General features: G+C 33.9%; 1 protein-coding gene across 1 annotated transcript in view; it reads right to left on the bottom strand.

Moving 5' to 3' along the window:
* Nucleotides 1-10,507, bottom strand: part of LOC103617804 (nipped-B-like protein) — an 80,561-nt gene that overhangs the window by 47,928 nt on the left and 22,126 nt on the right. Inside the window, 1 exon segment of the mRNA XM_017737471.1 lies at nucleotides 1,597-1,779. Coding sequence (XP_017592960.1) covers nucleotides 1,597-1,779 — 183 coding nt within the window.

Below are 10,507 nucleotides of genomic sequence, written 5' to 3'. Positions count from 1 at the left end.
TAATAGAAAAAGGATTTGGAAAAAGGAGGTAACTTCATCCATGAAATCAACCAACTCTCCATTATCTAAGGTAACAGGAAAGCAAAGAGATGTCTAACCCAGACTTTGCTATGAAGATCAAAATGGCTCCAAAACATTACATTCTAGACTAGAAGAGTTTATTATTCATGTGAACTTGCATATAACAGACCTGGCATCTGTGTCTCTACCAAAGCCTCCTGAAGTTTAGAGAGGTATGACTGTATAGAGGGTTGTTTGAGCAAAATGGCTCCAAGCATTCAGACAGAACTGGAACAGAATTGACAAGTTCTTTCCACAACCCCAGTTTACTGAGAAGAATAGGAAACATACCAGGATATAGTCAATAGTCAGCCCAGACTCAGAACTAATGAAACCAATACTGAGTGAGAGGTGATATGCTCTGCACTGCACCCTAGAGGGCTTCCACTTTTGAAAACTTCTGCACAGAGGTGGTTCAAGTGTTAAAGGTAATAGTTCATGTTTTTGAAGCTGTTCTGCTTATGGATCAGACTTGCTTCTGGAGGCAGTACAGTCATGTTCACAAGGCCTGAGATACTAACACTCAATTTTAAAATGGTTGAGAGTTAACTACAACTGAAGAAACAAAGAGCTGTCTGGGATAACTGAAGTGAGCATATTAGAGAAGAAAAGTAGGGGGTTTATGGGAAAAGACTTTACACATTTCAACTGATTCTTTTCCCCCATGAGGCAGTATTTTGTGGAGGTAGATGAAATCTGTCTCCACAGTTTAAAAATCATCAGTATCAATTTATGCTCTGTAGGACAAATTCTGACCCCAGCTACATCTCCATGAGAAAAGTAACTTCCAATATTGCTTTCCAGAAGAAATTTAAACTGATCAGTTTATCAATGCTGCACAACAAAATAGAATGTGTTGCAGTTGTGCTGGCTCTGCAAGGCAAATAACATGAACATGAGAACAGCTATTCACAATCAGTCATTGCTCTACAAAGTTTATTTTGAAGCAGAAAAAATGACTAAAATGTAAGTACTAATAATATTTCAAGAGTTACTATTAATTTTATATGTAAAGACTACTCAGAATATAAACATCCAATTTCCTTCTAAATTCTGCCAAACATTTATGGAATAACACATTTATCACTCATTGAATGAGATTTAATCAATTTTTAATTCTCATAATTTAATTTAATGAAATGCCCTTTCTTCATGAGATACTCAAAGAAATTTATCTTCTTCTATAACAATAACTTTCATATTTTTAAAGTTCAATTTTGGACAACCAAAAGACTTCTGAAATACATATTTGTAACACTACAAATCTATTCAGTCCATATGTCACAAATCTTTCATTCTGTTGATCATTTTGTCTTGTTTTACCTGAATTCAGTTTTACAGTATCCTTTGAGAAATATTATAATTTATTTTTAACCCAGATGTCCTCAATGAATTGTTTGGAAAGATGGCCAGATCTCTTGAGTGGATATAATGAACCTAGAATCCCTTAAAGCATACTGTGAAAGTTTTCCATAATTTACTTTACTCCACATATAAGAATTTCCACAGCCACTGGGGCTTATATGTATTACTTACATTCAAAAGCTTCTTCACTGTCATTGTCTTCATCAGAACTGATTTCAGCATATTTTGGTTTCTCATTAACTGTGCTACGTTTGCGCTTGTTCATTTTCACACGTTCACAAAGTGGCATGGTGGATTCAATTTCTGCCAGGAGATCAGGAGGTAATTCCTTTAACACTGACTGATCTATGCTACCTATTAGTGAAGAGTAAGAAGAACAAATGTGAACCTGAAGATAATAATAAAGGCTCAACACTACAGTCCTTTCTCAGGAACTGCTTAAAGTATATCCACTAATATTAATACAATGAGATATGCTTGGATGTATTTGACAGCCATTTCCAAAGTTGCATTTATTGTTCACACTGCAACTAGAAATTAACATAACACATTGCATACACATCTCCTTCAATAAAATATTTTGTTAGGCATATAAACAAATTCAAATTGGTGAATTTCCTTTGTAGAAAGACATTCTTATTCTATTTCCACAAAATTTAGTCTTATTTTGGTTCATTCTCTGAATTCAGCAGGTTTTCTAACAGTGTATGTAATTTAAGGATTCATTATGCCTAGTTAACAATTCTGTTTATTCACATTCAAATTATTTAGTATACACAAGACAGTAATCTTCCTATTTCCAGCAGTTAAAGACAATCTATGGCAGAATCTGTGGGGCCTTATCCCTAAATACAGACAAAATCATTGACATTTCAATCTGTTTCAGATTTTTTTCTTACCTCTTATTAGTAGTTCTATAATGCAACCCAATTTTTTGCTTGATTTTGTTACAAAGCATAGTTGAAATATTTCCATTTAATATAGAAAAACAGCAAGCTGAAAAACATCAGGTTTCTTTTCCACAGAGGTAAATAGATATCATCACACGATTCTCAGCACATTTTGAAACTATGATTAGGCCCACATAGTCAGTATAAAGGAATTTACAGTCAAAATATTTTACAAGTGGCACAAGGAAACCAAATTAATTCAAAAGTATTTCTTGGGGGTTTGTTTGATGTCTTATCCTTATTTATCAAAGAACCTATTGCACAGATTTCAAGATTATTGGACTAAACTGTTAACCTTTTTCCAACATCAGAACAAATGCCTTTGTCATAAGTGCCTCTCTCTCCTTCCCTAGAGAGAAAATCACCTGCCAATTGCTACACACACACACACACACACACACACAAATTTTCCAAGAAATCATCTTCTGGATAATAATTCACTTTTTAATTACATTAACTATATCACTAACATAACTTTCTAAAATTTATTCCCATTTTTAGACAAATATTCCATTTTCTAATCCAAGTTTACTCCATCCCCCCCTTTAAACAACTTTAACTGGAATTAGAAGAGCCTGAATTAGAGAAAAGAGTTTCCAGCAATAAAATGATTTTAAAGTCTCATAGATTACTGGTTTCACATATCTCTACAATGAAACTAATGAGCAGAACATTATTTTTCTATAATTCTCAGATATATTCATCAAGTCATCCCATTTAAGTGCATTTAAAAAAGGATTTAACTTAAAATACTGGGGTTTTCAAACTGAAGTAGGAAAAGTTATCTGAGGATAGCAAAAGTTCTTCCTGCTTTCCCCATGCTGTAGTCACTCTTATTTATTTGCTTTAAATTTCTGTCCTTTGATAGTCACCACATGAAAAAGTTCTAAAATTCATTATATTGTTTTTAAAAATGCTAGAAAACATTTCACAGTGTGGTTTACCATGGTGCTTTGAAATTATTAGTCTCTGTGGACTGGGCACTAGATTGAAGGTAGGCAGAAATATGACAGCATGGACAGATCAGTTCCTCTGTGCGTATCAGCAGTTGACTGGATGCCAGCCAGATCTGGTTTGGATGCTGCATAGCCATGTCTAAGCAGTGGTATCCCTGCATTAATACTCTTTGCATGCCTATGCGATGTCCGAAGAGAGTTAGCATACATTCAGCCCCAGACTAGAGGAAAATTTGCACATACATGTTCAAGACAATTTCCACAGATGAAATTGCTAGAGGGCCTCAGATCCTGGGTTATTTTAACATGTATTCTCCATGCACTGTTGGTAACTTCATTGAAATCAGGGGGACAATACACAAGAGCATAAAGCCTATAGGAAATCTGGCCAAATATACTGCAAAAATCAGCTGCAAGTAAAGGAACAAAAGTTGTGTTATGATTCATATGGATGCTTAAAAGCTAGATGGGCTAGATGTACTTACACTAGCAGGAGTATTTTTCTACAAATATATCTTTAAGCCTCTCCTAGTCTACAATGAAAAGTAAATTTAAAAACAGAATAATTAGTAAGACAGATTGCTTGGAAAGGAAATAAGAAAAGGAAACAAATCAGTAATGGATTGTATACCAATCTTGGCAAGAGTTCCATAACCAAATTCTAATTCAATTCAATTTCAAATTCAGCTTTAAAACTATGCCTGAATGTTTCATGATATAATTTTAAGATTGTGAACATTTTGAGGAACTGTTAGAACAGAATTCATTCTTATTTTCCTTATACTGTGCACAAAGAATATATCAATAAGATAAAAAGTGATATATTTTAAGAAAACCCAAAAAACTCACCCACCAAAACAAGAAGCAAAAAATCACAAGCTACTACTTTCATACCTCCTAGGAATATCTATTCTTGCTTTCCTTATTGATTTTGTTCTGGAGGTAGAACACTACTCAGTCTTTAAAAATAAATCAAATACCACAGTGTTAATTATACATCAATGAAAAATAAAAATGCAAGTACTGTAAATATTTGGAAAAATAACTTTATTTCCTTTTCAAAAGTTCTAAGTATTCTATGTTCTCCAATATAATTTCAACTAATGCTTAAACTGCACTCTCTCCTGTTACAGATATTTCAGATGACAGTATAAGTTTCCCCCTTTTTCTTTTATTAGGGAATATGAAAAGCTTTCTTGAATAAAGAAGGGAATAGCAGAAAAGAGAACAATAAAATTATTACAAAGAGCTCTATAATCTATCTATAAAGTGTTTTTGTCACATTGCTCCCTGGAATGAGTCTGCTGCATGCCCAGTTTCCTTAGCTGCTGAGGATTGTAAATAACCAAATTTAAAAAGAGTTTTACTCATGCAGTACACAGGAGTTCAGCATGACTGCACATGTATGAACAATTCTGATACACATGGAAAAGGACTTCCTATCCTTTCTGAAAAAATTCAGGGATATTATATACTGTGAAACTTCAGTCAAGCTTTTTAAAATATCTTACTTTATTACTTATGTTATTTTGAGTTAGGGCAACTCAATCTTCACTAGAAACATCTTACTAAATTCCATTTTTATAGCTCCATATTTTATAATAAATGTACTATTTGTTCAGAGTAGTAGAGAAATACTTAAGATATCCAGTTCACCATAAGAATCCAGTCACATGGCAACAAACATTAGGTTATAAACCCCATACTAATGTCTTTTCAGTTTACAGGATATTTTTCAAAAACATTTAAAAGACAATAGAACACAACCATTTGAAGGCATCTACAAAACATGTATGATCAACGTAAGTTTTTCAATTTGTTTAAGTTTGTGAAGAGCTTGTACCTACTTTCCTGTTACTCTACTTTCTGAAAAATTTTCCTTGTCAACAGAATAACTCAATTTTTTGCAATGTGTGTGATCAGCATATATGGTATGCCTGAAATGAACTATAGGCATCAGTGTTCTTCAGACATCACTTCAGTATACTCTCAAAGCTGCTGCAACTATTAAAATAAAGAAACAAAACCCACAAAGAATGCCATCGCAACCAAATCTTTGTTCCACTGTAAGGAATCACAATGCTGATAAACTCCACATTAGTGAAACTGAAGGATGAATCACAGAGTAGCTGTAAGAACAGTTCATATTGAAGAACCACGTACATGAACAACCACTTCTTCATTGCTTTTCCAAACCTATGCAATGCTGTTCATGACTTACTAGTTGCTTGCTGAAGGAAGAACATATGCTTGGTTTTATTTGATTGCTATTATCAAAAGATTTCTTGGAGAAGATATTCTAGAATCTTCAGCTGTTAGTGAGTATCCACTGACCATCAAGATGCTTGTTGCTCACCAACCAATCCTTGACAAAATATAATACAGCTAAAAACCAGCCAGAGAAACTCAGCTAAAAATGAGGTCTATAAACCTCCTCCCATATTCTATTTTAATCTGGGAAGCTTTTCAAAGGGTTTTTCCATGTACAGTGAAAAGAGGTCTATAAATGTCTAGTGAATATAGTATTTCCCTTCTTCATGTACGGCTTAAAGAAAGAATGGCAAGGCACAGATCTAATTCAAAGTTCAGCATTGCTTTTTGTTCATAACTTGATGGATGGTTTCAAGTTTGTATAACAGTCTTTAGCTAATATTTAAGCAAATCTAATCTTTGGAATGATCCAAAATCACTTTGCCTTGAAGTCAAATAGATCTCCCTGATTCAGGCAGATGCATCCATCACTAGAATGCCTTCAAGAGAGGTTGAACATAAAAAAAAACCCCACCAAAAAATATAACATTATTTTGGACATTTATTAGATCCATTCAATATGGAAAGCACAGCTATATTTTGACACAACAATTAGCGTGTTCATATTAGTTTCACCTGGCTTGATATGGTAACTTCAAACAAGCAGCTATGGAAAAGGAGATGATGCTTGCTGACACTTAGGTCAACTTTCCAGGATCAGAAAGGCTGTTCCTGCCATAAAATCAAAACCAAATCTTCTCAGTAATGATTTATTTTGCTTTTCAAACTATGGAAAGCAGATGTATGGTTTACATTTTGCTGTAATTTCCTATTAACTGACAAGTCATCAAGATTCAAAAATATTTATAAACCTAAACTCCAATTGGCTACTTCCATAAGAGATGGTTAGTACAGTAGAAACAATCCATATCAGTTTGCTTATATGATTACTTTGAAATAACCATGACATCAAAATTTCCTGTTTGCACATACATCTATTGCAACAAATGAACAAGTGCTTGAAGAAAAACTGCCCCTGAAGTTCATTTAAAAACTAAGATTATGTTAATAAAGTCTTGCATAAATTAGCGTCCCATAAATACTCTTTTTTATTTCTGTGTGCTAATACTTTGTAATAAGCAAAGCTGCAGTTAATGCAATTTCATATTTGTAATCTATATATACCTCGTATTTTAAAGTGCAAATTTTTCCACCTATCAAGACATTATAGAAAAGAACACACAAGGGTTTAAGAAGGAGCAATGACACTTGTTTGGCGTGTGGATATGAATCTTAACTTTGTATTTCTCAGTGTTTAGAAATTTAAGTTTAGCCACTCCCCACATTCTGGAACTTCAACACTAATGAATTGCCACACATCTTCATTTTGACATTAAAAATAAAAACTTACATATTACAGCTCAATTTTGCCCTCCCCTCACTCCTTTTTAGTCACAGAAGACATTAACTGTTTACTGGACTCTTCTTATTTTGCCAATGACTAATATATCCAGTCTTACTGTTATTCCCCAGATACCAAGCTCACCTTACATGCCCTCTCTGAGTATTTGATAAGAGGATGTTCCAGTGGTTTTAGGTCTACCTCCCTTATGGATGACTAGCTTACTGTCTTTCAAGTCATTTTGGGTCACCCCTATAACTACACTGATAAAACATCCCGTGTCAGACATATATACAGGAAGGAAAGCAGTTTCTTTCTGGATTAGCTCAACCAAGCTTCAAACTCTGCTACATCAAATAAAATATACTCTTACTCCATAACGAGTGCTGCCTTCTTGCTGTTGGATAGCCATATCATTGTAACTACAACAGCACAGACTCACAACTTAATTCTATTACAACCACTCGTGCAGATAAGGTTCTATTTTAGATTAAGAACTAAAAGAAAAAAGAGGGGATAAAAGTACGTCCCTGCTTTATAAAGATGTTTGGAAAATAAACACCCTTTAAAAATAGTTAAGTACTGTTACAGTATAGCACTCAGGCACTACAGTGCAAAGGGCCACATGACTACCTGTGATTGATGAATAGTTTACTGGTTATGATGCCTTGAAGTGGCTACCTGAAAACAGAGGCTAGACAAGATTAAGAGAATAAAAGCAGGTATTTATTTGAAAGACCTTCAAAGGTACACCTTGGGCAGTCAAAAGCCTCCACCCAAGATGGACCCGGGGTTAACAGGTTTTTCACACTTTTATAAGTTTGGTCCATTTGCATATCAGGGTTAATTCTCCAATTATCATTTCAAGTAGTGATGTAATTACCTCAAATTTTCTCCCCCTTTAAAGGCTTTAGTTTACATATTTTGGGGCCTGGGACAACAAGGTGTCCTTGAGTTCAGGCCCAGAGAGGGTTTGTTATGTCTAACTAGCATGAGAGAACAGTAGCTAAAAGGCTGTATGAAGTTTCAGAGTTACATACAGAATTTGAAAAATATAAAAGTTTAAACCTAAGGCATCAGTTAAAGCTGAAAATTTTCAGCTATCCCTTAGCGTGCAAATTTAATTACATCCTTTCCATTGTGCTCGCCCTTAAAATGCTCCATTACATCTTTACATCTCAGTCCATGGTGATCAGTCCCCTGCTCACCAGCATCACACTACTCCAAATAATTCTGTTTTAAGAACAGAAGGGGAAACACAGGTAAAACACTATCCTTTTATCAAAATGGAATTTAAGGCATGAGGAAAGTACATCTGCTCATAAGACAGAAGTTACACTTTTACCTCAATACCATATCATCAGCTGAAACACACCATCAAGATGAATACTGATGAAAATAATCTGAATAGTCATACATTTACTTTTCTCTTTCCCATTTTCTGCCTTAAGGTTTGTGGAAGGTGTGGAAGGTATGGCAGGAGCATCCCATGGCAGGAGGGAGAGAAGTATTGTTCAAAAGTATGTCCTATATCATTCCATAGAACCTGCTTGAACACCTCTTTCCAAATAATTTTTCCTCATCTACCCTAATACTGGCACAAAGGGAAAGCTCTAAGCCTTGAGATAAGCAAAAGGAGAGGTTTAAGCTCTCTGGTTATATTCTAGTCCTTAGCTCTGACTTTGAGAAATGGGACACAGTCAGGTTGGTGGGTCAGAGAAGAATCTGGACACAGAAACGGAATAATTCCATGATGTAGTAGGTGTCATCATCACCCATGACTAAGCAGCACAGATTCAAAAAGGGTTTTTCAATTGTACAAAGTACTCTTAGAAGAAAGAAAATTTTTACAGAGGGAAGAGATTTCCAAAGAGCACCCTGAAGGATCCAAACAAAGATCAAGGAACATGCCCAATACATATTCTCCAAAGATGCCAAGAAGCATAAGAATTCACTTTACATTGATATCAATGATTTCCTCAAGCTATCTGATTTCTGCAGCAACTATATCTACAAGTTATTTATTCCTTATTGCTATTCCCTGACTTCTCATCTTTATAAAAATTGATAAAAGAAGGCTAGAGTACTTTTGCAAGATACTTCACAAAAAATATAGCAGTACTCAGAGTAAAATGGAGCAAGACCAACAGTTGAAATAAATGCAGTGCTGCACAAAGAACCTCACTTTTATGAATCTACTATTAATACCTGTAATCTGAAATTTATGACTGATGCATTTTCCTAACCATGTATTCTGATTAATTTAAAAACTGAGCCATGGGGCCTCACCTAAGAAAAAAGATCTTCATTAAATATAATCAAATCAAACCTCAATTTTTCTTCTCATCAAACTCCTATATAATCAATATAATACAACCAAGATCTTTGCAGAGAACAAGCAAAACAAATTCCATGATTTATATCTGTTTTGTGACTATAGGCACATCAAAATAATCTGCTTTTACCTTGCTCTATCATGGATTCTCATCCTTTATCACTGAAAATATCACGTGAAGGTACTCTTGTTTTACTTCTTTAAAGTAACTTAATTACATTAACAACAAGAACAAAAAATTGCTGATATTTTAGCTTTTAATATAAAATACTACAGGAAATACTCAAAAGATAATTGAACAATAAGCATATTTAAGTAACCTTTATTTGATGCAAACAACAATTTGGTAATTTAAAGAACAAAAAAGGTCTCATCTTTTTCTTTTCTGTTCATTGGTAATATTACCATGAAGCAAAAATAAATCGCAAATTTCAAGTAAATAGTTTAAATTTTCCTACACAGAAACAGTCACTTAAAATGGTTGAAAATGTCGAGCAACAGAAAAGTTCATTTACCAGAAGCAAATGTGAGGGTTTCCCTTATTTGTATTTTGCCAAATTTACCCTTTGTCTAGAAGAAAATTCAAACCAAAAATTTTAATCACATATCCCCATACATATGCCAAGAAATAACATCCATATTTAGATACTTATGCACATGAACAAGTCAGCACTGCATATTGTAATATCAAACAAATTGCTGGCCCACATTTTTACATATTGCAATGCATTGTTGCAAAAATAAATTATGCAAAATAGCTTCAGCTTTTCCCAAAAATAAGAGGAACCTGATCAATCATCCATACCCATGAACCAAAGGCAGTTTCAGACTTTCAATAAATTGCTCTGACAAATTAGGTAATAAATTTCTATCACTTACATGTACCAAAATAATTTTTCAAAATTGAACTAGTTAAACAATGCACTTTTAAATCTGCAAACAAAACAACATATTTCAGATGAACCAAAGAACAATGAAATTATTAGATTTAGTCAAGTTTACTGTTGCTGCTAAGAAGTAGATGTGCAAGAAGTAAAGTCTTCTCTTGATACTGAAATTAAGAACAACTGTGAGAGCAAAAAATCAAAATATTTACCTTAGTGGCAAAGACAAAAATAGGAAATAACTCGAGCAGCTTCCAGGAAAAGCAGTGTGCTGAAAATGTCTCATTGTACTGGTAACAGATCAA

The sequence above is a fragment of the Corvus brachyrhynchos genome, unplaced genomic scaffold (assembly GCF_000691975.1).
Source record: "Corvus brachyrhynchos isolate BGI_N302 unplaced genomic scaffold, ASM69197v1 scaffold206, whole genome shotgun sequence".
NCBI lineage: Eukaryota > Metazoa > Chordata > Aves > Passeriformes > Corvidae > Corvus > Corvus brachyrhynchos.
This window is presented reverse-complemented; position numbering and strand designations above follow the sequence as displayed.